We start from the raw sequence: 25,603 nt of genomic DNA, 5'->3' as shown, positions 1-25,603 counted from the left end.
GTACAAGGAGGGGCGATGTTTTTGTTATACCCTAGTTGTCTTCGTGTGCGGATTAGCGCATGATACCTTGCGAAAAGCCAGCGATTGCAATATACACTTGAATCGACACGATGTCTCTGACGTGGGTGCTGGGTGCAGTGAGTGAAGGCGGTGGAGCCGGTGGGGTCTGGGGCCCGTGCGGGCTATCGATAGCGTGCGGCAAGATCCCTGCCATGTCAAAAAGTTTCGAGGCCGAAAATGTGAAATGTCGCAGCGCAGCGCAGTCAACTAGAAACAACCACGCCCGTCATGTCGCTCGAGGAAAGACTGACCAAGATCCGGGACAGCCCGAATCTGCAGGGCCAGCAGCACGTATGTCGCGCTTTCCCTTCCCTGCGCCGTTGTAGCCTAACCATTCCAGACGCATGTGCTGCTCTCGGCCATTGAAGACACGCTCCGCCAGCAGAAGTCAGAGTTCACCCCGACGGCCTACTTTGCCGCCCTGCTGTCGCTGCTGGGCCGCCAGATCACCGAGCAGGGCATCGCCAACAAGGAAACCGCGACTGCCACTATCTACCTCCTCGACCTCGTCACCCCCAACGTCCCCGCCCCGCTGCTGCGAAGCAAGTTCACCGACATCCTCACCAACCTCGCCCCCGCCCTCACAGCCCAGGACGCCGATGCGCCGCTCATCCGGTCCTCGATAGGATGTCTAGAGTCGTTGCTGGTCGTGCAGGATGCGCGCGCCTGGGAGCTGCCGCAGACGACCATCAGCCCGCGCAGAGCCGTCGCGGGTCTGCTGCAAATCTCCGTCGACCACAGGCCGAAAGTGCGGAAGAGGGCGCAAGAAGCATTGAAGAAGGTGCTGGCGAACCCGCCGCCGAGCCCTGCGCTGGACCACCCGGCAGCCGACATGTGCGCTGAGACAGCCCAGAAGATGCTCAAGGACATCGCAGCAGAGGCGGCCGCCAAGGCGCGGAAACACAAGGGAAAGAAGGACGTGGACAACAAGGACCCCGACCTGATCCACGCGCTGCAGCTCATCAAGACGATTGCGACGTCGTCTGGTGGCTGGCCGAGCAGCAAGATCGACGTGCTGTGCGAGCTGTTGCTGAACATCTCCAAGTCGACCAACGAGTTCTTGACCATGGCCGCTTTCGAGATTTTCGAGGTCATCTTCGCCGGCATGGCCGACGAACTGGCTTCTGCTAAGCTTCCCAGACTACTCGAGGTCATCTCCGAACTACAGCCCTCCAAGAACGACTCACAGCTGCTTCCCCCGTGGATAGCAGTCATCTCGCGCGGATACGAAGTCTCGGCGCAAATCGAACCAGAGGAAACATTCATGAAGCTGCCCGACCTCTTCACTATGATCGCCGAGTTCCTCACATCTTCGTCGCACAACATCCGCATTTCCGCCTCCGAATGCCTCATCTCCTTCCTCGTAAACCTCGTACCCGACAGCGTCGTCCTCGAGCCCTCTGTATACGACGAGAAGACACTTGAGAAGGTGGCCAAGATTGCGCAAGATCTGTTGAGCGTCAAATACCAGGCGGCGTGGATGGAGGTCTTCAGCGTGCTATCTGCCATGTTCGAGACTCTCAGGTGGCGCTCAGATCCCATTCTGAAGCCTGTGTTGAAGGTGGTTGGAGATTTGAGGGGTAATGACAGCTTTGCAGGCAAGAAGGAGGCGGATTCAGTCATCTCAAGAGCCATTAGCGCAATGGGTCCTGATGTCGTATTGGACATTCTTCCTTTGAACCTACCGCGCCCACCCCCAGGACAAACCGGAAGAGTTTGGATGCTGCCGCTTCTCCGCGATTCAGTCCATAACACCAAGCTGGCACATTTCAGGACCGAGATGGTGCCATTGAGTGAGGAACTATACCAGAAGGTTATTGATCACGGCGAGAAAGAGAAGACAATGGAGATCAAAGTGTTCGAGACAGTTGTACAGCAGATTTGGTCGATTCTTCCCGGATACTGCGACCTGCCTTTGGACCTGGTTGAGGCTTTCGACCAGAGCTTCTGCGAGATGCTAGCAAACTTGCTCTACGGTCAGGCTGATCTACGAACGGACGTCTGCCGGGCACTCCAGAACTTGGTCGATAGCAACAAGGCGATTGTGGAGCTGGAGTCTGACGATGATCTGCTTGCGCAAGCCCGGATATCCAAGTCCGACGCAAAGAAGAACCTTGAGCATCTAGCCGGTTTCGCCAGCAACATGCTCGCAGTCTTGTTCAACGTCTACAGCCAGACTCTGCCACAGTATCGCGGCACTATCCTCCGGACCATCAACGCTTACCTGAGCATTATTCCTGAGCGCGAGCTCATGGAGACCTTTGAGCGAGTTGCATCTAACCTTGAGGCTTCTTTGCCCGAGCCTGGCTCGCAGACGCAGGCTGCTAAGCAGAAGCAGGAGACGGGCCCCAACAAGATGCCGCCAATGAGCCACACCCTGATGGATCTCATCATTACGATCGCCCTATACCTCCCACGTGATAGTTACCGCTCGCTCTTCCGCATGGCTGAGATCATGATCAACAGAGAGAACGAGCCCCAGCTGCAGAAGAAGGCATACAAGCTCATTCCTCGTCTTGCGGAGTCCGAGATGGGCAAGGAAGCTTTGAAGGAGCGCAACGGTGAATTGCAACAGTTGTTGCTAGGAAGCGCGGAGAAGGCTTCTGCTCCTGCGCGACGCGACAGACTCAACGCGCTATTCCAAGTCATCGAATCCCTCCCTCAGAGCGATCTGCATTTCATCCCCGCCATTCTCTCCGAGGTAGTAATTTCAGCCAAGGAGACGAACGAGAAGGCGCGAGAGGCAGCTTACAACCTGCTTGTCGCTATGGGTGAGAAGATGGCCGAAGGAGGTCAGGTTGTGCAAGCCAAGGTACCCAACATGCCCGCCGATGCGCCAACTGTTGAGGCCTCGCTTGAAGAGTACTTCACCATGGTGTCGGCTGGTCTGGCTGCTACTACACCTCATATGATTTCTGCATCCATCACCGCCGTCACTCGCATCCTCTACCAGTTCCACGCTCAGATCTCTAAGGAGTCCATCACCCAACTCTGCGACCTCATGGACATCTTCCTCCAGAACCCCAATCGCGAGATCGTACGCAGTGTTCTCGGCTTCGTCAAGGTCGAGGTTATCACGCTACCAGAATCGCTTGTACGACCACGTCTCAACACCTTGCTAAAGAGCCTTATGGTCTGGAGTCACGAACACAAGGCGCACTTCAAAGCCAAGGTCAAGCATATCGTCGAAAGAATGGTCCGGAAGTTTGGTGTAGAAGAAGTCGAGCGCGCCACACCTGCCGAAGACCGCAAGCTCATCACCAACATCCGTAAGACACGCGAACAGCGCAAGAAGAAGAAGCAACAAGCTACAGAGGATGGTGAAGAGGTCACCGAAAAGCGAAAGGGCAAGTTTGAGAGCGAGTACGACCAGGCTGTTTACGGTAGTGAAAGCGAAGAGAGCGACGGCGACTCTGAGGACGAATTCGTCAAGAGCCAGAGCAAGCAACAGCGGGGAGGCGCAAAGGGCGGTAACACATACATCATCGAAGACGAGGATGAGCCGCTTGATCTCCTCTCTAAGAACGCTCTTGGTAACATCTCCTCAACGAAACCCCTGCGCCAACGCAAACAGCCACAGAAGATGAACGCCCGCACAAACGAGGACGGCAAGCTCATCATCGGCGACGAGGACGAGGAAGCCCCGGCAAAGGGCAAGAAGTCCAAGAAGCACGAAGTACCCGACGAAGACGTCCTCATGGACATCGACGACCAGAACACATCCCTCGAGGCCGGCATCAACGCCTACGTAGACGCCATCCGCGGCCGCGACACCGCCCAGCAAGGTCAGAAAGGCCGTCTCAAGTTCAGCAACAAGCGCACACACGAAGACGACGAAATGGACATGGATGACGACGGCGGCGAAGCTGATTGGCAAGAAGTGCGAAAGGCGAAATCCGGCTCTGGAATGGGTAGGGGTGGTGTGAAGAGCAGCGGCGCTGGCCAAAAGAGTCAGCGGCGTGGCCTAGGACAGGAACGCACAAGGGGCGGCAATGTCAGCGGTGGAGAAGGCAGGGGAGGCAAGGGAAGAGTCGAAAAGATGAGGAGTCCACGTGGTAGAGGCGGTGCTCGTGGTGGTGGTGGGTTTAGAGGGAGGGGGAATGGGCCTAGTGGGAAGTGGAGTGGGCCGAAGTAGGTGGGGATGAGCAGATGCATTTACGGTAGTAGTATGGTAAAAAGGGAGAGGCGTTGAGGTGTCGTCACGTTGTTTTATGTAGTCTTGATATCCAAATGAATGTAGATATCCATTTCGCTGCTTCATCTCTTTTGGGAAACGACATGAACGTGTCCGGCACATCTTGCGGACGCACACAGACTCGGTCATCGGTGACATCGGAGTGCGAAACCATCGTCTTGCCGACATGTATGGAGCAGATCAAACGATGGCCCAACGACACCGAATGTAGCCCGTGTAAAGCATCGTGGATTGTTGTGCATGGAGTCGGCGGATCTTGTTGTGTTGCCGACTCGCAATAAAGTTGGGGACACGACAGGGTATATCATCGGCACTCTCTCTCCACTTGCCGAACCTCAAGACGCTACCGCGGCGTCAGCACTATCATTGTGGTGAAGGCTAGCTACATTTGTCTCATTCCATCTCTTTTGAACACAAGCGCTTTGCCTCACTACTAAGCGTGGATTAAACATTGTGGAGAAGCGTTTTATGACTTTGCTGTGGTTGGTGTGTGTCTTGCGTTGTGTTCCCTTTCAGTGTGATCAGTCATCAGATACTGGGATGTGCGTAGTATGCTTGCCGTATACACACCGCTGTCCGGGGTCTCGGTGGGAGGTATAGCGATGTCTGGAGATCTATCGGCAGATGTTGTTGTGGAGAGAGTATGTATGGTGGATCACACGATGGTGTTAGCTATGCTGTGATGGGGTGTACAGATGGGTATGTATGAAGGAGAGATCTACGTGTGGGTAAATGTTTACCTGGTGGCTGTATAAAAGCTGACCTACTGGCTTCTACTGGATATCCCTTGACATACTGCGGACCGGCCTACTGTTGTGCTTCATACACAGCTCTCGTCAAAGCACAACCCTCTCAACGTCAATATCCAACATGGCGACGACAGGCGCCCCAACCCTCTCCCGCAACGACTCTATCATGCCACCTCCCTCTCCTCCCCTCAAACCAGCAACCCAACAAACCAAGCTCCCCCGCGTCTCCCTCCCTGCTGGAGCACCAACACCCTACCTCCTCCCATCTCACACAGGCGAACACCTAACCATCCCTGGCACAAAAGCCGTCTTCCGCATCCTCTGCTCCGCCGCCGAGACTAACAACACTATGAGCGTCTTCGGCCAAGACGGCGTCCTATCCGACCCCCCAGGCTTCCACTACCACAACCACGCCCACGACGTCTTCATGTGCACAAAAGGACGATTGAAGATCTGGGCTGGAGATAAATGCCGCATACTCTACCCAGGAGACTTTGCCTACGTGCCACCTGGTGTGGTGCACCAGCCGCAGTTACTGGATCAAGGACCTAATGAATCGATGGGTCTTGTGACACCGGGCGACTGGGTTGATTTCTTCCGGTTCGTGGGAGAAGACTATGGCGGTGTGCTGTGTGATGAGTTTGACGATAGGAATACGGGTGCTGTGTTTGGGCCTAAGATACGCGAGATCAAAGAACGTTTCGATGTGGTTTTCCAGCCGCAGTTCCAGGGCGCTGAGGTGGCGGATTTTGAAGAGAGTGAATGCGTGCTTCCAGAGGGCCAGGAAGCGTACTTTCTCAAAGCGAACGCAGGGCCGTGTTTCCTACTCGAGGGTGTGCTATCCAGGCCTTTTATCACCATGCAGCAGAGCAAAGGGCCGTCGGGCAACTTTGCCATCACTAGTATTGAGTCTGGGAGCGAGTTGAAGAATTCGGTCTTGAGTAAGGGTTTTGTGTTTGAAAAGGTACATCAGGTGTACTATATACTCGATGGTGCGCTCTCGCTCACGGTGGACGGCGAGGCAGGGCATTTGGTTCGGGCGGGTGAGACGGCATTTATACCAGCTGGGACGGAGGTGGTGGTCGAGTTTGTGGATCGCTATGTGAGGTTCTGGTCGTATGCTAGTGGGGATGGGCTGGAGACGTTGATTGCAGAGGCTGGGGGCGCGTTCGAGGGGAAGGTGGTTCCGGATCAGACGAGGAGGGTGGATGTGGAGAAGGTGCGGGAGGTTGCGAAGAAGCTGAGTATGAAGATCAGTATATAGCCTTTTTATCACAGATTTCGCCTTATTGAAGTTTCCTTGATATCTCGTCGAGCTTCGTTTTGACGACTATCGTAGACTGCAGGGCACCTGTGTAGTCGTTTGGGTACGCGGTGGGAGCGACGCGGAAGACGCGAACGTGGAGAGCGATCGGCGTGCCGAGGCCCACCACGCCCTGCGTCATCGATCGTATGTGACGCGCCCGCGTTTCTTCTCAACTGGAAGGAACCAAGTGTTGCACGCCACAGCCGAGCCAACACCCTACGAAGAGCAACTGCAAGTATGCCGACGCATATACTCAAGAGATGTGGTGAAGGGTTGGGGCAAGAACTGCGACCCACTCTTGGGCAGGAACGAGCGTTTGAGAGTTTCACCGCCCGAGCCGTGTTGTCATCGAGCGTCAACGAAGATGACTTATTCTGATTCTCCTTATTCTTTCGCATAACGCACGTCAATATCTTTCCCCAGCGCCACGATGCCCCCACGGTCGCAGTGGATTGCCTTGACAGCAATCATCGTGGCCGTAGTATCGATCGCGCAGAGCATATACCCAAATTCGGTTCTCTCTGCGCTCGGCCTAACCACATGCCCTTCATCATGCCGATCAAACATCGCGAAATCGCGATCCAAATATCTTGGCGATGGCTGCGCCGATAAGCCTTACAGTTCGAGCTGGGATAGTTGGTTTCATCCTCAGCGAAGCGATGGCGCGGAGCTCGACCACGGCCTCGGTGCAGGAGCTGTAACAAAAGATTGGAATATCTTGTACCATCTCGGTGGAAATGGGCCATGGGTGGAAAAGATCATCGATGTCGTTGACGGAGGTGTTGCTCCGCCAGAGGGATGCGAGGTGGTGCAGGTTCACATGATGTCTAGGCATGCTGAGCGCTATCCCACGAAGAAAGCGGGTAGAAAGCAGAAAGCAGTCGTTCAGCGCATGAAAGACAGTAACAAGACTTTTGAGGGCAACTTGGCGTTCTTCAATGATTGGGAGCTCTTCTGGTCTTCAGACGATACCCAGCTGGAGCAATTGACAACGACTGGGCCTTTCGCGGGTATACTTTCCTCTTTCACCACCGGCATTCGTCTGCGTACACGTTACCAGCATCTTCTGGAACAAGCTGATTTGACTCCTTCCAATAAGCCTACTACATTCTGGGCCAGCGACTCAAACCGCGTCATCGAGACAGCTAAGCACTTCGCCGCAGGCTTCTTCGGCATCGACTATAGCACTAGCAATACAGCTACTCTTCAGGTCATATCCGAACATTCTTCGATTGGTGCAGATACTCTAACACCTGGACGAACATGCCTGGCCAACAAGAAAGACAAAGCAGAAGGCCAACAGAAGGGCTATCGTCTGATGCACGAGTACAGGGCCACATATATGCCGCCCATTCGCGAGCGACTACTCAGCCAGACAGGTATGAGCCTTGACGACCACGAGATCTACGCTATGCAGGAAATGTGTGGTTTCGAGACGACAGTACGCGGTCGCAGTGACTGGTGTGACGTCTTCACTCGAGACGAGTTCCTCAGCTTTGAATATGCGCGAGACATACTGCATTATTATCGCGCAGGCCCAGGTCAGAAGTACGCCACAAGTATGGGGTGGCTGTGGCTTAATGCTACGACGAACCTGCTACTTGAGGGCCCAAGCGCTGGCCCATTGTTCTTCAGCTTGTGAGTCTTTCTTCGAACCATGCAGGCTACAAACCATTGGAGCGAGCAAAACTGATTCAAGATTAGTGTTCATGACGGTGACATAGCGCCGCTCATGACTGCGCTCGATGTCATCAATGACCGTGAACATCTTCCCATCACTCACATCGCCCATGACCGCAAGTGGCGGAAGTCTCAGGTGTCGCCGATGGGCGGCCGTATTATTTTCGAGCTACTATCCTGCAAGACCAAACGCGAATCATTACCTCAGAAGTTCGTCAGACTCAACATTAACGACGGCATTACCGCTATACCGGGCTGCGATAGTGGCCCCGGGAAGAGTTGTCCACTGGCAGATTTCGCCGAGAGAACCAAAAAGAGGGGCGAGGAAGCTGGGAATTTCAACGAGTTGTGTGGGCTGGACGATGGTGCTGCGGAATACATCACTTTCTTGCATCAATGGTAAAGGGAAAGGGGTGTGATGTAGCATCCCTGGACCCGTACAAGAATTTGGAGCCTATGAACTTACTCTTCAATACTATTGATCATCTGAACTAAGCATACACGTAGCAGAAAGGCCCTGCGATCGTGCTCATAGCGTCTTTGATGGTGATGTTCGGCGATCCGACATACCCCACGCTGAGCACGTCATCAAGAGTGGCATTACGGCTCGGTGGGTTGTTCAGAAAGGTCATAGTACCCGCGATGCTGTCCTGCCGGCTTTTCAAATCGAGGTTCTGCCATGTCCACCAAACGCGATCGATCATGCCGTGGTGGAAGTAGAAGGCCGGGTCTGCTGGAGAGTTGAACCTGCGCCTCAGTCAGTACATGTCTTATGCTAGCGATGGTGAGGCGGCGTGTAGCATACATATCCATTCCAGAGTCACCACCAATTGTGTAATGTCCTCCATTGTGAACGCCCATAACCCCTTGAGTGAAGTTCTGCATCTTGTTCTGGAAGCTGAGAATATCGGGATAGTTCTTGATCAGGTCTACGACCATCTCATCTCGTGTCTCGTTCGACGCTTGTGTGCTGATATCGCGACTTAGGCAGCGAGGATTGTAGCCAAGGCCATCGGCTTGCGGGTTCGGTGGGGCGTCTTTCACTGTGGTTTGGATCGGACCTAAATTGATCTTCCAGCTGTTTCGATCAGCTAATTGTCGATCTAGCTCAGATTCGATCAACGTACTCTTTGAATGGCCCAGATTTGATGCAGCCTCCGCCGTTCGCTGAATGGAAAGTGACCATGCAGCGCGCTTCGTTTGGGATGCACCATGACCCCCTTCCAGCCACATATTCGCCGTCACCGGAAATACTGGTCTTGCTGCTGTCGAAGAGAGGTGATGAGAGCGGGTCTTCTGCCCACTTGGACCAGTTGTTGTATGGGAGATAGCCTTTGTAGCTACACTCGTTGCGAAGAGCTTGTTCGTAAACCCAGATATAGTAGCGATGCCAACTCAGGAAGTTCCCCTGGTCTACGTTAGTCGACCTCAGCTGGTTATGCATTCTCAGCGTACCGTGCCATGAATGCCCATTGTTTGTAGAATGTGCGTGACGATGAAGTCGTCAAATCGGCTCTTTGCGCCCGAGGCTATGGCCGCTGGGGTTTTCGCTGGCTTGTTGCCGAGGCATTTGACTGCATCGATATAGTTGAGTTTCTGATCTTCCGATAAAGTGGACCTGAATTTGTGTGAGTCGAGTTACCGCGAAACGCGTGTGCCTTCTACTTGCCATTCTCGTCGGACGGCAACATTGTCCAACGTGCATTTTTCTGCGTCTGGGTAGCCATTTTGAGCCACGTTAGACGTAAGCTTCGCGAGTGCTTCAACAGCCAATGCGTCGTTCTTTACAAGGCTGGCACCGACGCCGCCATACAATATTGCCGTTGCCAAGGTTGAGACCTTCATGTTGACGGGAGAGGAACAGAAATGGGTAGTAGTGGATATATTCTAATTGTATGTACTTATACATGCGTGCCGTGCTATTCCCACTATCTGTAGTTCAACATGTTGAATGCAGCTCTCGCCATGGAGGCTACTTCCATGCAGGTAATCCGCGTTTTAGCCGTTAGCGACTACGAAGGATCAGCCAAGCAGCAATGAACGACCACTCTCAGCGGCGAGCCTAGTGCTTTGGTGGCGTTTTCTCGCGAACTATTCGAGGAAAATAGCGCCTGCGGGTAGTCGGGTGCAGGGAATGTCCCGTCGGTTGACGTTGCGGGAGAGCAATATACAAACACGAGGTTCCAACGTTCGTAATGCTTTGCGAACGAACCTTTTCAGCCGCTTCTCATGCCAGACCGATCCTTTACTGTGCGTTTCGTGACCGCACAAGCATTAGCAACAATTTTCTCTATGTCCAGTTTGCTGCGCCGCATGCACGCAGAATGCAAGCCAAGATCTGGGATTGCAGGACGTGGCGCCAATCTGCAGGGGATGCGGCAAATTTCAATTTCTGGTAGGAAGCGACGAGCGCGCTCATGATAGGTATCCCGCTCTTAGAACGCGTATTTCGAAAACATCATACTTAGTCCAGTATGAAATACGAACCATAGACTTGTGTGTGGCAGATCGTTAGCTAAATCGACGCGTCGTGAAGAGGAGCTTGCGATGATCTCGAAGGGCTGATGGGGTCTTGGCATCATGTGACACACCTGCCCGAAGTCGTCATCGGATTCCGGCTTCTCTCATTCGACAAAGGCACAACCATGACCACACTCGAGGTCGAAAATTAAAAGGGCTCATATGTAATTTGATTGCTGCCAGCAGCCATGCAGACATGACAGCGAAGCTCTACCTAACAAAAGCGCCGCCTCCACTCGCGCCCAGCTGATTACCCGTCATCCAGCCACTCTCTGGCAAGCACGCGATACCAACGATACCTGCCACCTCCTCGAGCGTACCGGGCCTACCACCAATCTCGCCTGCCAATCTCAACATGTCTTCGCTGTCAACACCAGGTCTCTCCTTCGCCAACGGGATCAACGCGTTGTACATCTTCAGCGCCTCTCTCGGCGCCTCAGGCAATCCGTTCAAGAGACCCGTGTCCATGGGACCAGGGCTCACGCTGTTGACAGTAGCGCGCTCAGCAAGTTCGCGCGCCCACACACGCGTCATGGCCTCGATGGCTCCTTTGGTGCCAGCATAGGATGTTTGTTGGATCAGACCCCACGTCGTAGTCGCAGATGAGATGTTGACGATCCTACCAGACCTATCGTGAGGAAGGTAGGGAAACGCGGCTTTGATAAGCAACGCAGGAGCTTTGCAGTTGATGTTAAACGTCTGGTCCCAGAGTTCTGGATCGAGCTCCTGGATGGGCTGCGCATTCACGACAGCGGCATTGTTGATCAGGATGTCGATCTGGAACGAAGGGGTGGCCGCTGGGTTGCTGAAGTGCGCCTTTGCCGCATTGACAATGGTTTGCGGGGCGGAAGGGTCAAGAAGATCGGCGCGTACGGGGAGCGCGTTGATCTTGTAGGTCGTGGAGAGATGGTTTGCTAAGTCAGTCGCGATTTTATCGGACGCCGATGTTGCGTAGTTGATCACAACATTAGCTCCGCGCGAGGCGAAGTAGGTGGCAAGTGTGGCGCCGAAGCCTAGTTGCACGTCAGTTACTAATCAAGTGGAACGTCGTTACATCGCCATGGTCGAGGACCATGAGCTGGTGGCAGAACATACTTCGCGAAGAACCGGTAATAATGGCAAGTTTGCCTTCAAAGACTCTGGGTGCTGACATTTTGGAAATTGCTACGTGCTGAGGTATGTTGAAACCTGGGTAAGAGACCTGTACATGTATCTATGGAAGTAGTCGTGACAACGCCCACCGCTTGCACGGCAGAGGCGTCGCGGGGAACCCTTGACTATGTAAAACACCCAGGATCCGTCGAGGAATGTCTAGCGGTGGAGACCGTTATTTCGTGGTGTGGGTCTCGATATAAATCCTCCGAAGTAGCTCCATCTTGTGCCGACGCATACACCGAGCATTGACAGACCGTATTCCTCACGCCATGTTATGAGGATAGTCATAACTGGCACACATATAGTTGATATCCCCCTTTCTCTCCTTATACCACATTTCCAAGTTCTGGGTTGATATCTAGGTACTTTGGGACTATCTCATCTCTGGTCGAGATCCGAGTGTATGGATTCAATACGACACTCCTGCATGCTCCACGCCCCCGCACGCACAGTACGCGGCGATGTACCAATCCTTGTGCAGAAGAAGGTCTTGAAACAGGATTCGCGCGCAGACGTAGCAGGTTATACTACTCCACCGCTTTGCACAAGACCGAGAGTCTGGACTCGAGCTTGGAGATACATCGGCGCATGTGAAGGTGATACGTAAGACTGTCTGCCATCTCTGCAACTATACCGAAAGACAGAATAGTAAACACGATAGCCACCTAGGTAGGCTAATGCCAACAGCGTTTGAGCGAACAGGCCTTCTGAAGCGGACATTAACTTTGCCAGAAAATGCGATCCTTCCCAAGGGTCGTCGTCCCGCGCATCAACAGCTTCCAAGAGCATCGGACATATAACGAACCGGGAACTACTGCAGACGGGTAACAGTGCCGGCCCTAGCAAGCCTGTGCCGCTTCGCCTCCCCGTTACCGTTGTTAATCCTAAACTCGTACGGCTTCATCCGGGCGAACCCTAGATGGTTGGCGCCGAGAGCTTTTGTGGCCTACGGATCGAGCTGGGATGGGAAAGAAAGCTCGTGGACGAGTGCCATACTGTTGGGATCGTGGCGCTCCTTTTTACCAGCCTTTCGTTGCGGTTTCTTATTTTCTTGCATGCCCGGTGCTTGCACTGTGTGGATTGGTGAACTCTATTGTTACTTTCTTCTTCGTGCGATTTGACTGTTGCGCTTGAGTGTATACAGAGTAGACTCGTCGAAAGTCTGATTGCCGCCATGGCGCCACCGACTTCTTACCATATGGCCCTATCGGTCTTGGTTCCTTTGCCGTTTGTCATTATTTCGACCATCTTGCGATTTTGGATTCGTACCAAGAGGAAGGCATGGGGACCAGATGACTGGGCTATGCTCATCAACTTGGTAAGTTTTGTACACATCCACAATCGGAATCTTACTGACATGGACCCAGCCGGTCTGGACGGTGGCCACAGTTTCCACACTCGGTATGGCTTGGAGTGGCGTTGGACAGTATGATGGCTCGTTGACCGCGTCTCAATACTCCATGTCCTTGAAGGTATGTAACCATCGATCTCCTGCGCCTCTGAGTCGTTTGAGAGGAAATACTGACGAGGAGCAGTGGTTCTACGTCTTCCAGGAGCCATGGTGCTTCACTCTCGTCGCGATCAAATGTAGCATCGGCTTCGCCTTGATCCGCATCGCGAACCGCAAGAAATGGATCGAGATGGTCATCTACACCTGTATGATATCATGTTTCGTCGTCATGGGCGGTACGGGAATGTATCTCTTCTTCCAATGTAGGCCAGTACAGTACGTCTTCAGGCCCTTCCCCTTTCAGAGTACCCATAATTAACTCCGGAAACAGGAAGAACTGGTATCCCACGATGGACGGTGAATGCAATGGCCGCAACATCCAGACAGTACTGTCATACGCCGTAGCTGTGGTGTCCATCTCAACAGACTGGATCTTTGCGACTCTCCCCATCTTCCTCCTCTGGGACGTCCAACTCGACTGGCGCGTTAAGATCTCTGTAATGTCCATGCTCGGCCTGGGAATCTTGTAAGCCAACCCATAGCCCTGTACCAAAGACGAAGCCCTGACCACTAACACATACAACAGCGCATCCATCGCCCCCATCGTGCGTCTCAAGTTCCTCATCGGCCTAAACGACCCAACCCGACTCCTCCAGAACCTCGGCGAGATCCTCGCTTGGGCCTGCGCAGAAATGAACGTCGGCATGTTCGTCGCCAACCTACCCGCCTGCCGCCCTCTACTCACAAACTTCATCTCGCACTTCTCCTCCTGGTCAGGAAGCCACTCGAACCCTTCAGGCGGCTACTCGAAGAAGCAAAACCCACGGGGTTCCATCCGCGCCGGTCCAGGATCAAAGCAATGGATGGAGCTGAACGAGCGACCTGAGAACCACTCGCATTCGGGTAGCAAGCCCAAGAGCGTGGGTGTGGAAACGAAGATCTACGGGGACTTGGATGAGTACAGTAACACGAGCCTGGAACATGTCGATGGCGATCAGAAGCGTGGCGGACAGCGGCCGAGCGGTGATGGCTTGCAGGTCAGTGTACAAAAGGACTTCAGAGTGGAGATTAGTGACAGGAAGCAGTTGACGGCGTTGCCTAGGGTGCCGTTGGAGACTGTTTGAATTGGCGATTGTCAGCGTGGTACTGGAGTTATAGATGCTGTATATGTCATGTAGATCATGATCGCAAGGAGCAGTGCTTCATATATGTTCCTCTTACGCTTTTATTAGTACAAACTTGTTCCCATCTCAATACCCATGCTTTTGCAACTCCGCCTCAGTATACTCCCACAACTTCTTCCTCAGGCCCTCGTCCCTCGCAAATGAACTGCCAGAACTCTTCTTGCCTACTGGCATGTAATATGCTCCACTCTCCAGCTCGTCCTTTGCGGTGGTAGCACACCAAGTCGTGTTCAGCGCGCCTCCTTCCGGACCTTGGTAGTGACCCGGCAGTATCATGCCGATGATGCCGTAGATGTACAGGCCAACCTTCATGAATATGTTCGTGCGGAGATTGTCGAAGAGATCCGTCAAAATTACACCGGGGTGCAGGGAGACGGATGTTATCGTAGGGTACTCAAGCGCCAGGGAGCGAGCGAAGAGTATGTTCGCCAACTTCGAGGAGCCGTAGCGACGCCAGGTACTCTCCTTCTCGAGCGCTTGCTGGTCGAACTCAATGCCCTTTGATACTGGCATTTGGTGGCCCATACTGCTCAGGTTCACAATCCTGACATCTGAGCCGGGCTGTTTCGCCGTGTCCAGCATCGTCGGGATAAGGAGCTTCGTGAGCAGCGCGTGGCCCATGTGGTTCGTGCCGAATTGTATCTCATATCCCTCCTTAGTGGTACTGTATGGGGGCGCCATGATACCAGCATTGTTGATCAATATGTCGAGGCGCGATTCCTGGCTCTTGAACGTCGATGCTGCGTCGGCAATGGACGAGAAAGACGTCAGGTCGAGCGGGAGGAATACGATTTCGCACGCATTTGGCACGCTGTTCTTGATGTCGGAGATGGCATCGCGGGCTTTGGATTCGGTGCGAGCGGCGAGGTAGATGCGCGTGGGGTTGTGGGCAGCGAGGTATGCGATGGTCTGTTTGCCTAAGCCGGCGTTACCTGCGTATGTGTCAGTCGCATGATACGGTCGCTCATGCTCGGGAATGGGGGTCACTCACCACCGGTGACTAGAATGACCTTCCCATCCAGACTGCCGATGTCCTTAGCAGGGTCGAATGACTTTCCCATGTTGCTGGTCTTTTGGAGTTGCGGATTGTGGATGTCGCAAAGCTGCGTGCGCGCAGTAAGAGGCAGTGGAGACTGTTCGCGATATGGCGCAAGATATAGCAGGTACTCGTCAACGTCGGCGCGAAGTATGTCTCTCGTCGTGGTTGTTGACGCAAGCAGGAGACTGTCGCAATCCCGCGCACATCCTGTTGGCCGTCAAGCCATCGTTAGCTTGCGGTGCGGTCCGTCCACGGGGTTTCGTCGTCGGATGCCGAGGTTGGAAACGCGCTATGACGTCTTCCATCGCATGTGAACGCGTCTCCTGTAACGCTTCGGAAACCCGTATTGAAATTCGGACGCGATGTGCATTCTGTGATGCTAGAGGTGGATGCTACGTACGATGCAGAATTTGTGGTTGTAAGAAAGTCGTCGAAGTGGCGCTGCCAATTCGCGCTTACGGCTTACTTGCATGAATCCTACCGCAGGAGGGAACTAAAGCTGGACGGCTCACTGTTCTCAAATGGGGTATCATTATGCTTAATTACAATATATAGCTGAAATTGCTTTTGCGCTTCGCTGATGCGAGCCCCACGCTTTAGGAAGTGTAACACTAAATTCAACGTCTCGGACCGGAGAGCCCTGCTCTAGGATTGTTTCTAAACCTCTCATAAGGATTGTTCGCACGCGCATAATCCTCATCAAGATCGAGATCATGTATCACTATAGGCCTTCGTTGCGTTGATGCAGGTGCGGTTGTACCTGTAGCTGGAGGTTGCTTTGCTGGAGCTGTTTTGGCCTTGAATGAAGATAGAAGGTTCTGGCGTTCTTCCTCAAGCTCATCGTCGCTCGTTAGATCAATGACTCCATCGTACTGAGCAGGTGTCGGACGGGCAACGCTTTTCCGTTTCGTGCCACTTGGTTGTGACGCTGCGATAGTTGAAGCTGATGTCGGTATTGTTGGTGACGAAGCTGCTGAAGAAGCCCCTTGATGAGTTTGACCAAGCTGCCGAGACTGCATCCGTGGGGATGCAGTGGCGATGACTCCTTCCCATTGCGCATCCGTATGAGTGGGTGCGAATGCTCCTCTACTCGTCGGATGAGCCTGGGTCATGCTTGAGGGTCGGGATGACAATGGTGTGCCGTTCTGCAAACTTTGGTTTGTTTGAGGAGCTTGCCGTGAAGTTGTATGAGAGAGGCTAGATGGCTGCATCTGCGCTACCGGCGCAGGGTGGTTCCTAGAGTCAGGCACACGGGCTTGCTGGATCTGGGGAGGTGTGTGCTCCGGCGTGAAAGGTGTATGAGTAGCGTATAGTTGTGTCATGGGTAAGCGGGACTGGTGATATGCTTGCGCAGGTGCGTTCGACAAATTTGGAATATAATAGTCGGGATAGTCGGCTTGAGGAGGTTCAGGCCTAGGATCGGAGGGCGAAGTATGTATAGGATCGTTTCGAGACTGTCGCGGTGGTATGCTTTGTTCTGCAGCAGCTCTCGCTGCCGGCGCAGAGCCCGGTACAACTTGATTTCCATATTCATTTCCTGGCCTCTGTAAAGTTTGTTGTGGTGGTCCTGTTGTTGTGTGTGTTGGTCCAGTCTGTGGCGAACGGGTCAAGGCTTGATTCAGCTGTAACGCTTCGCCTGCACGCCATAGACGTGGCGAAGCAGAAGTTGCGCTGACAGGCGATGGCTGTTGAGAACCAAAATCTGTAAAAATGTTGCCCATTATGGGAGATCTTGTCGGTGCCGCAGCTGTGCGCACTCGCTCTGGAGGAGCATTCCTTGCAGTGGCGACCTGTGATGGTCCGTTGATGTCATATGCGGGACTATTGACTTCTGCTTGAGCGTTTGATGGCCCGGGATCAGTCCGCTGTCGCTTCGGTGCTGTGGGAATAGGTTGTGTCTCCTCCCTTGCGTTGATCGAATCGCGTGGTGGCAATATGGACAGCGGCTTGTCCAGGGGTGCTACCCTTTTCCTCGAAACGGCGGAAGTAGGAACTGATAGTGTTTTCGTTCTTGAAGTAGACGGCGTCGGCTTTGTAGCCTCTGCCGGTTGGTTACGGTCTATCGTAGTGCCATCCACCGCACCTCGAATTCCCTCCAGGTTTTCTATAAAGTCCCAGGCAAACTTCCACATTGGCGCAGACAATCGAAGGTCCTTGAAATGCTCGCGAAAGGCTTCTCGGAGCGCTCTGATATCGCCTAGCAACAGTTCATTGTTGCGCGTTTCCGAATACATAGAGATAAGGACGGTGACGGCCACCATTTCGATGGGCGCAAAGGTTTGTACACCGCTCAAATGCCTGTCGGCATTCGTGAAAGTGTCGGGATCTAAGGCAATAAGGTCTTTGAAGGTGGTCCAGACGCTTGCAAGATGTGACTTGAGCGCATCGTCTACAGCGCCGGTGTTGTTCAGCATTTTCGGAATCAAACTGTGGCTCGTCCTCAGCATTGGAATGCCAGTCGCAGGAGTCGGATGCTGTACTTCCAGAATTTGGCTGAAGCAAGACAGAGTGAGTTGGAAGTCCTTCGCTCGAGCTCGGTCCTTCATCAAGTTGTAGATCATAGGGAAGTCTTCCACGAAAAGCTTCGCTAATTCTTGCCATGGGCCTTGTCTCGCGCGCATTCTTTCAGCTACAGTGAGCTGCACACCCATTTGGACCCTAGCGAAAAGGTCTTCTTCTTGTACCGGCGTAAGCTCTGCAAACTGAAAGGCCACAAAGTCTTTCTCCAAGAACGACTTTTGAGTGTCCGACGGAAGCACCTTTTTGCGTTTATTGATAGGCGTCTCACAGAACCACCTTGCACTGTAAGTGAGTCATTGAGAGATATCAATTGGGCTGAATTGCTTACCACTTTTCGCCCCTGTGATCGTGGCAAGGAATCATACCTTTGACGAATGCCCTGACAGAGGAAAGTCGTTGCTTTCCGTCCACGCAGACAAGAACGTCACGTGGTGTACCATCTGTTCCAATAATCCGTTTCTTATTCAGAATAATGGGTGGGATGTAGTAGTTTTCTACGCAAGTATTAGGAATCTCTGAATTCGTTCATGTTAAGAGAACCTGGAGAAGATCATACCCATCAGAGAATTAATCAGACCGGTCATACGATCGGCTATTGCTATTAGCATGTCGGCGACAATCAAGTTGGGCGTTTTTACCTGTCCAGACAACCTCACGTTGATATTCCGGGTCGACATCGATCGCACCGCTCTCCAGTTCCTCTGGCCGCTGTCAGTAGAAGATCCTCTCGTCATAGTCGGCCAGTCTTTCACTCACTTATCAGACTTCCCAAGCTTCGCATGTGAACATTGGGCTGCGGTAGCTTTGGTCGCGGTTTGTAGTCGTACCCATCGTCGCTGTCGCTTTCTGCGAAGATGTCGTCATTCCCGTCCTCGTCTTTGACAGCAGACTGCACTGCAATGCTGTCGTTGTTTGGTTGTTTGGCAGCGCCGCGCTGGGTGTTGCTGACTTCCATGCCCGTGCGGACCCCAGGCATGCTGGGGTGAGCGGTGTCGAATCAGGAAGTAGGTATACTAAGTTGCATTGACTAGGTAGTTTTGGACCAAGCTTAGGTCAGCTTGCACTAAGCTCTTTGAACACTAACCAGACCTAGACTTAGTGCTAGCTGCAATTTCACTTTCACCTTAACTACTCAAAAGACCTTTGGTTTTCTTAGAAGAGAAGCGCAAAGTACAAAAAAAAGTCCAATTTATATGCAAACATTCTAGGGGCTTGGCTGCAGCACTTGGTCATGGACAATCCTAGTCTAGAAGGTTCTGCCTGACTGCAAGCAGAGAAGTTAGCAGGCTTCATGCATCAGCGAGAAATTGCTGTTGCAAACAACCAATCATCACACGTTGCCCAACGCACTGGTCATTCAGCGAGCACTTCACAACATGCGCACCATCCTCCTGCATTCACGATCATGACTCAATGTTTCAATATAATCTTGATGTATTGCCATAGATGCGACACTATTGTCTGCCCCGTGAGAACCTGTAATATGGACGGAGAACGCCACCAAGCGGGAAGATACATGAGAAACATAGGCTAAACAGCAGCCTGTATATGTCCATCCATCTGACTTGATGTAGTGCCGGGTCACTCAGTCATCATAGAGTGAGTCATGGTCATCCTCTTGAGCAGCATGGCCAGCGGCAAACTGCTCCTGGAAGTGACCCTCTTGTTCCTCCATCGCGTCGTGCTCTTGCATATCCTGATCTTCCGCTTCCGGCTGTCGTGTAATATCTTGAGCATCCGCCACCTCCTCGTCTTCGGTCAGATCGTCATCCTCTTGGGCACCGTCCCTGTCGGATTCTTCAGCGTCGCCGAGCTCAACGACCTGCATTTCTTTGGCTTTTCTGGAGAGTTTGAGGTTGATTTCGCCCAAGTGCTGCAGCTGCTGAATGTCGAGCATTCCCTTGGAGCCAAGCCCGAGCACCATCATGAAGCCCTGGCAAGCGATCATCTTGGTGTTTTCCGCGGGTGGAAGAAGTTCCTCAAAGGCGATATCCTCGATATCAGCGGCGGCTTCGGCTTGAAGCACGTCGGACTCGTGCGCTAGGTCTGCTTGAGCCCGCCTGCGCTTCTCAACGATACGTTCCTGGATGAAAGTAATAAAGTTTTCACCTTCTGTCGACAGGGCCTCGCGGACGCGTGCTGATGGTTCCTGAACTGCTGGCTCGGGAAAGTCGGAGCTGAAACCTGGTAGACCAAAGTCGTCGCCACCGTAATCGACATCGCTCGTAAGATTCTTGAATCCCTCAAGAGCAAGAGGCTGTCCGCGACCTTTTGAGGGGGAGGCAGACACGAAGCGGCTTCCAGGTCTGCTCTGATCAGCGGAGCCTATCATACCGGCGCGTCCGCTTCGAGGAACGACTGAAGAGCCTCTGATAGAAGCACTGATGTTCCATGGCATCGCTGAGAAGATCTGTTGATCGTCAAGTGCGGAGACACCTTCGCGCGGTAGTTCGACAGCGATGTCATCTTCACCAAACATAGGAATGTCTTCGTTGTCAGCCGAGCGACCGACCTCAGGCTCGCCGGTTCTCTGACGCACACGACGAGATTCTTCCTGAGTTGCATCATCGATACCACTGTCGCGATCATGTTTCGCTCCGCTAGCCTTGTTGCGACTGAAGCCCATGATCGTCTCGAAGAAGTTGTCGCCAATGAACATGTCGAACGGATGAGAAACGTGGCCGCCCAAGACACGTTCACCGATACCACCGATGCCAGCGCCCCACACATAGTGCTCGGCATTCTTCTTGGCCTGAGCAGCAGCACGTTTCTGAATCTTCTGCCGAGCTGCTGCTTTCATGTTCTGACGGTAGTTCCTCTGCCAACTAGCCAACTCCTTGTTGGGAAGCTCTATAGCTGCATCGATAGGAAGAGTGCGTGGAACCCGACGACGGCGCATGGGCGCAGCGAACGAGTCAGATGACTCGATGACTTCTGGATGCTGACTGGACTGTTGCGGACCGTCTGATGAAAGTGCTCCGCCTTCGATAGGATCGTCGTCGTAGGTCGGGAAGCCGATGTCTGCTTGATCACCCGGGAACTGATATATGTCAGTCGTCATTCTGGATGAGGCTGACGGTAGGTAAATTATGTGAAAAGAATGGAAGATGGGACACCAAAGACGCAAACAAGGATATGGGAAGAGACAGTCAGCAAACACCAATTAAGGAAGCCCTAAACGAGCCACTAATTGGGCTTGAACGATAGAGGTGAGATAGTGCGTTGCCATGTCCTGAGCGTCTAGTGAGGGAAGCAAGCCTCACCGCAAGACGGATGGCTGATATTGCAGTGCAAAAAGACGTGAGAGAACGCAGTAAAACTCACCTGATCGACGACCTGCTGTCCATCTTCATGTTCCTTGCGAACCCGCGCACTGGCCCCAGCATCGCTGGACATTTTCGCACCTGCGGTCCTAGCTGGCGTGCTGGGCACTTTTCGCCGCGGTGGCAACTGTATGATCTCGCCATCGTCTGCGATCATGAAGTCTGGGTCTTCAAGCTGGATCGTATCACCAGCGCCCATGACACTTGGTCCGCCAACACTGCCTACTCCATCATCGCCTTCGAGTCTGAACTCGGCCGCCATCACGGGGGATGAAGTGGGCAAGATGAGCCCACCGATGCCGTCGGCATGGGAAGAGGGCCGTGCTTGCTGGGAGCTGAAGGGTGTGAGCGTCTGGGAGTCGCCGGACCGCGCAATGTCGAGGTTGAAGTTGTGGTCTAGTTCTGCGAGGAAGTCTGGAGGAGGAAGCGCGAGCTCGGGCAGGAAGGAAGGGTCATCTTCGAGTATGAGCTGCTCAGGCCTAGATAGATTCTGTGAGCAGAGCGACCATGTTATGAGGATGATGCATGCTTACCTAGCTTTGCCGGCATCTGGATCGAGTGCGGTATGCTTCACAGTCCGCAGCATCACTAGCAGGGCGTTTCGCGCACTCTCTGCGTCTGAAAGGATGTATCCACATTGTTGTAGGTACACACGCGATACACCGTACCTGCATGCGTCAGTAGTCTGTCGCTCGGACAAGGTATGGCAGCGCAGCGTACATCAAATTGCCCTGTAGCCGTAGAGCCATGGGCGCTACAGGATCGACAATGGTCTGACATGCTTTCTGTACATCGACATCGAGAATCTGTTTGCGGCCGATTCGTTTGTGGGTGGTCGCGACGAGCCTGCCACTTCGGTCAGTACAGGGCAGGGGCGACTGGACGCCTCCTAACATACCACACGGTTGCCACACCGTATTTGCGCGACGTGAGCACTACAAGTGTTAATCAAATCGTTTCAAGCTGCAGTGTCGGTTTGGAGCTTACCTTCGTGACTGTAGAACATGCTGTCGGTACTTAATACATGAAACAGATGATCGTACAAGTGTAATGATACAGGAAAAAGATTGCGGCGTCTCGCGAATGACGCGCGATATTATAACAGAAGCGCAGCAGTCGAACGTATGGGGAGAAAAGCATTCCTGGAGGTGAGCGTCACGATCATAGAAGGGCTTGGCAGCACGCTTCGACGCGTTTCTACGCGTGGTGAGGTGAAGACGGAAAGGGACGGAAAGTACTCTTCACCAGTCTAATGCCGTGTCTATTAATGCAAGGTCTTGAAGTCATGCAATCGTTACTTAAGCTCTCAGAGGTATCGTCCCATAGCCTTTCCAGCTGGTACAACGCCGAGTGCCATGCATTACCTGCTGCTCCGTTCCCGTTTGCGCTTCAGCGAGATCTCGCGCGCGAGACTCAAGATGGAAATAGTGAATCGTGTCGATTCAGCCTATGAGTCGCCCATCTGCACGTCCTCGTCGATGACGGGAAGAGGAACGGCGCGGTAGAGGAGGATAAGAGCCGAGTGGCTTTGGCCTGGAACATGTCAGTCATCGTCAACTCACACAGTCACAGTCTGGGATGCTTACCTCCGCCAGACAGGGTTTGTATCCTCTCAGCATCTACCTCGGATACCTTCTCGTCGTTGAACCACCACCATTTACCGTCTTCCTCCTTCCGCTTGCCAGTGTTGGGGTCCTTGGGTCCCTGCTTCTTGACGAAGGACGTGTAGTGGCCACTGTCAGCGCTGGCGCCCTGATGCGTGATGACGCCCCTCAGCTCGTAGAGACCGGTCTGGTTTGCGCCCTCGTCTGCAGTCATCTTGGAGTCAACAAGCGCGAGGAGCTCCTTCTTGGCAGCAAGGATTGATGCGGCGCGTTCCGCCTCGACCTGGGCGTCGGTCTTGTACTCGACCTCCTCCATCTTGGTATCCTCAGCCGGCTTGCTGGCGTCCTCCTTCTTTTGTGCAGCTTCCTTCTTCTTCTGTAGAGGCTCCTTGCGAGCAAGAGGGTCGCTGTCGTTCTCCTCGCCGGCTCGCATGCGCTTCTGTCGCTTGCGGGCGCGCTCGACATCCTCCTCTTCTTTGCGGACTTCACGGATCTTGTCCCGGATTGGGACGAGCATCTTCCTCAGGTCGTCTGTGCAGAACTCCAATGCGTCCAGCTCTTCGGGGAAGGTGACCTTGCGCATGATCTTCGCCTTCTTGTTGGTATCCTTTCGCCAGTCGAAACGCACGAAGTGGATGGGGAGGTGTTTCGGTAGGCGCGCGATCTTGGACGTCTTGGTGTAGATGGCGTTTCGGCCCAGAACCTCTGATCGCTTCTCGATCTGCTCCTTCAAGCCAGCAGCCAGACCGTCCCTGAGGTGGTTCGTCTCTACGTTGATGTGGCAGTTGAGCTTGAAGAAGAGGTCTTCGCTGTGAACGGGCTCCTCGCCACCTTCCTTCGCTGCGGGCTCATCGCACTCCATGACCGACTCGAACTTGCCCGCCATGTACTTGTCGATCCAGGAGAGCTCCCTCTTCTTGTTCGCATCTGACCCTGTCTCGTTGTCGGTGATCTTCAGCTTTTGTCGGAGCAGCGAGACGATTTGTGACCAAGCCTCCTCGGCATCCTGTTGTGCGTAGCCGTGGCCGTCCTTTGATTTTTGGGCGAACTGGGGAAATGCGGTTCGAAGAGCGTTGAGGAACATGAGTGGAGGGAAGCCATTTTGTGTCTCGGACATTTGCTTGAAGAGGTCGCGGAGGGAGCCCGTTAGGTCGGCTGAGCCACCGAGGCCACCGAGGCCGAACTGGCTCAGCTGCGAGGCACTGGATGAGCTGGCACCGTTGCTGGAGAGGGTCAGTAGGAGCACGTGGACACGATGTAATCAGACTTACCTGTCCGCGTACCGCAAGAGCTCTTCTTGAAGTTCCGGAATAGAGCGTAGCGTCTGCAGGGTAGAGTTCATGTAGCAGGTGTTGCCCAGGTTCTGCAGACCTGCGGGTGTGGCGCCCTCCAACTGCGCGGCTTCCGCCTCGTCCATGTCCTCGAGGAACTTGACCGGGACCTTGGGCTTCTCGATGACGTTTGCCGACCCCGAGGGCGTGCCCATCATCATGAGAGTCTGGTTCGGCTTGAGGCCCAGCTTGGACATGTCGGCGTCATCCTTGAGCTGTCCGCCCTTGACGATGACCTTTTGTCGCTCTGGCTCGACGCCGGTGATGGAGAAGAGCTGGTACTTGAACGTCTCGCCGGTGGAGGTGGGATCCACTTCGACCTCGTGCTTCTTGCCCTGATGCTTTACGATTACTGCAAACATGTGAATTAGTCTTTGGGCCCTTCGAATGACCGTATGACGCTGCACGTACCTGGTATAGACGCCATGATGAATGTTCAACTATACGGTGGATAGAGTATAGAAGACTACGGGAGGCGGAGGCGAGAGAGTGGTTATAGTGGCTTCGTGGGGCAAAAGTTAATGGAAGCATGAGGAAGGAGGGCCGCGCCAAGCTGACCGCCGCCCGGAGCTGCTACCCCACTAGCGCGACCAGCTGCAGGCACCGCCAACTCGCCGTACTGGCATGTCATAGCCCGCTCTCCCCCGACGGCAGCCCTACCATTCCAACATAGAGCTGCTGCTGAGCTCTATTCGCAATGGTACAGTCACCTCTTACTGCCGTAGTCTAATCACGTGCTCATACTGACGCCCTCAGTCGCAATCACTCCGCCCGTACCTCCAGTGCGTGCGCTCGTCGCTCACAGCCGCCCTCTCCCTCTCCAACTTTGCGTCCCAGGCCTCCGAGCGCCACAATGTGCCCGAGATCGAAGCTGCCAGCTCGCCCGAAGTCATTTTAAACCCGCTTACCGTATCGAGAAACGAGCATGAACGCGTATACATCGAGCCCAGCATCAACAGTGTGCGCATAAGCATCAAGATCAAGCAGGCAGATGAGATTGAACACATCCTGGTCCACAAGTTCACACGGTTCTTGACGCAAAGAGCCGAGTCCTTCTACATTATGCGGAGGAAGCCGGTCAAGGGCTACGACATCTCGTTCCTGATCACCAACTTCCACACCGAGGAGATGCTGAAGCACAAGCTGGTCGACTTCATCATCCAGTTTATGGAGGAGGTGGACAAGGAGATTTCAGAAATGAAACTCTTCGTAAGACAGCCAAGGTTCGCCTGTTCGAGCATTAGAGCTGACACATTACCAGTTGAACGCAAGAGCACGTTTCGTGGCCGAGTCTTTCCTTACTCCGGTATGCATCGCCCACACATACACCTATGCACAGATACTGACAGACCTTAGTTTGATTGAGCGTGTTACGATGCCGGCGTTTGTATATATTGGCTCATTACGAATACCTGGGCAGACGAAGCTAGAACGAACAAATGTCAGGCCCGGAATCTTTGCCCACGAACGAGCACTGTGTGGAAAAG

General features: G+C 53.6%; 11 protein-coding genes across 11 annotated transcripts; 5 read left to right on the top strand and 6 right to left on the bottom strand.

Moving 5' to 3' along the window:
• Positions 1-288: 288 nt before the first annotated feature.
• J4E85_006599 (uncharacterized protein) lies at positions 289-4,195 on the top strand (the record flags this gene model as incomplete). The annotated part of the gene is made up of 2 exons (XM_051470835.1): positions 289-351; positions 401-4,195. 2 exons carry the CDS (start codon positions 289-291, stop codon positions 4,193-4,195), a joined length of 3,858 nt encoding a protein of 1,285 aa, XP_051325045.1.
• Positions 4,196-5,125: 930 nt separating this feature from the next.
• J4E85_006598 (uncharacterized protein) lies at positions 5,126-6,268 on the top strand (the record flags this gene model as incomplete). The annotated part of the gene is made up of 1 exon (XM_051470834.1): positions 5,126-6,268. The coding sequence occupies one exon, from the start codon at positions 5,126-5,128 to the stop codon at positions 6,266-6,268; it is 1,143 nt and encodes a 380-aa protein (XP_051325044.1).
• Positions 6,269-6,740: 472 nt separating this feature from the next.
• Positions 6,741-8,393, top strand: J4E85_006597 (uncharacterized protein; the record flags this gene model as incomplete). Its single annotated transcript, XM_051470833.1, has 2 exons — positions 6,741-7,948; positions 8,015-8,393. The coding sequence occupies 2 exons, from the start codon at positions 6,741-6,743 to the stop codon at positions 8,391-8,393; spliced, it is 1,587 nt and encodes a 528-aa protein (XP_051325043.1).
• An 88-nt stretch (positions 8,394-8,481) lies between these two features.
• On the bottom strand, positions 8,482-9,835 carry J4E85_006596 (uncharacterized protein; the record flags this gene model as incomplete). The annotated part of the gene is made up of 5 exons (XM_051470832.1): positions 8,482-8,737; positions 8,796-9,068; positions 9,118-9,398; positions 9,446-9,608; positions 9,660-9,835. The coding sequence occupies 5 exons, from the start codon at positions 9,833-9,835 to the stop codon at positions 8,482-8,484; spliced, it is 1,149 nt and encodes a 382-aa protein (XP_051325042.1).
• An 885-nt stretch (positions 9,836-10,720) lies between these two features.
• On the bottom strand, positions 10,721-11,663 carry J4E85_006595 (uncharacterized protein; the record flags this gene model as incomplete). Its single annotated transcript, XM_051470831.1, has 2 exons — positions 10,721-11,523; positions 11,606-11,663. 2 exons carry the CDS (start codon positions 11,661-11,663, stop codon positions 10,721-10,723), a joined length of 861 nt encoding a protein of 286 aa, XP_051325041.1.
• Positions 11,664-12,839: 1,176 nt separating this feature from the next.
• On the top strand, positions 12,840-14,239 carry J4E85_006594 (uncharacterized protein; the record flags this gene model as incomplete). The annotated part of the gene is made up of 4 exons (XM_051470830.1): positions 12,840-12,983; positions 13,201-13,391; positions 13,447-13,641; positions 13,702-14,239. 4 exons carry the CDS (start codon positions 12,840-12,842, stop codon positions 14,237-14,239), a joined length of 1,068 nt encoding a protein of 355 aa, XP_051325040.1.
• Positions 14,240-14,365: 126 nt separating this feature from the next.
• On the bottom strand, positions 14,366-15,360 carry J4E85_006593 (uncharacterized protein; the record flags this gene model as incomplete). The annotated part of the gene is made up of 2 exons (XM_051470829.1): positions 14,366-15,231; positions 15,291-15,360. 2 exons carry the CDS (start codon positions 15,358-15,360, stop codon positions 14,366-14,368), a joined length of 936 nt encoding a protein of 311 aa, XP_051325039.1.
• A 1,835-nt stretch (positions 15,361-17,195) lies between these two features.
• On the bottom strand, positions 17,196-18,834 carry J4E85_006592 (uncharacterized protein; the record flags this gene model as incomplete). Its single annotated transcript, XM_051470828.1, has 6 exons — positions 17,196-17,377; positions 17,422-18,134; positions 18,187-18,352; positions 18,445-18,450; positions 18,497-18,559; positions 18,615-18,834. The coding sequence occupies 6 exons, from the start codon at positions 18,832-18,834 to the stop codon at positions 17,196-17,198; spliced, it is 1,350 nt and encodes a 449-aa protein (XP_051325038.1).
• Positions 18,835-19,443: 609 nt separating this feature from the next.
• Positions 19,444-22,187, bottom strand: J4E85_006591 (uncharacterized protein; the record flags this gene model as incomplete). The annotated part of the gene is made up of 6 exons (XM_051470827.1): positions 19,444-20,898; positions 21,183-21,660; positions 21,715-21,849; positions 21,902-22,027; positions 22,080-22,116; positions 22,169-22,187. 6 exons carry the CDS (start codon positions 22,185-22,187, stop codon positions 19,444-19,446), a joined length of 2,250 nt encoding a protein of 749 aa, XP_051325037.1.
• Positions 22,188-22,628: 441 nt separating this feature from the next.
• J4E85_006590 (uncharacterized protein) lies at positions 22,629-24,543 on the bottom strand (the record flags this gene model as incomplete). Its single annotated transcript, XM_051470826.1, has 4 exons — positions 22,629-22,714; positions 22,768-24,008; positions 24,057-24,468; positions 24,528-24,543. The coding sequence occupies 4 exons, from the start codon at positions 24,541-24,543 to the stop codon at positions 22,629-22,631; spliced, it is 1,755 nt and encodes a 584-aa protein (XP_051325036.1).
• Positions 24,544-24,813: 270 nt separating this feature from the next.
• On the top strand, positions 24,814-25,481 carry ARPC4 (Actin- protein 2/3 complex subunit 4; the record flags this gene model as incomplete). Its single annotated transcript, XM_051470825.1, has 4 exons — positions 24,814-24,816; positions 24,873-25,325; positions 25,378-25,422; positions 25,473-25,481. 4 exons carry the CDS (start codon positions 24,814-24,816, stop codon positions 25,479-25,481), a joined length of 510 nt encoding a protein of 169 aa, XP_051325035.1.
• Between the last annotated feature and the right edge of the window lie 122 nt (positions 25,482-25,603).

Source organism: Alternaria conjuncta (assembly GCF_024043145.1).
Source record: "Alternaria conjuncta strain BMP 0040 chromosome Unknown scaffold_9, whole genome shotgun sequence".
Lineage (NCBI taxonomy): Eukaryota > Fungi > Ascomycota > Dothideomycetes > Pleosporales > Pleosporaceae > Alternaria > Alternaria conjuncta.
Note: the sequence above shows the minus strand (reverse complement) of the source record. Positions and strands in the feature narration are given on the sequence as shown.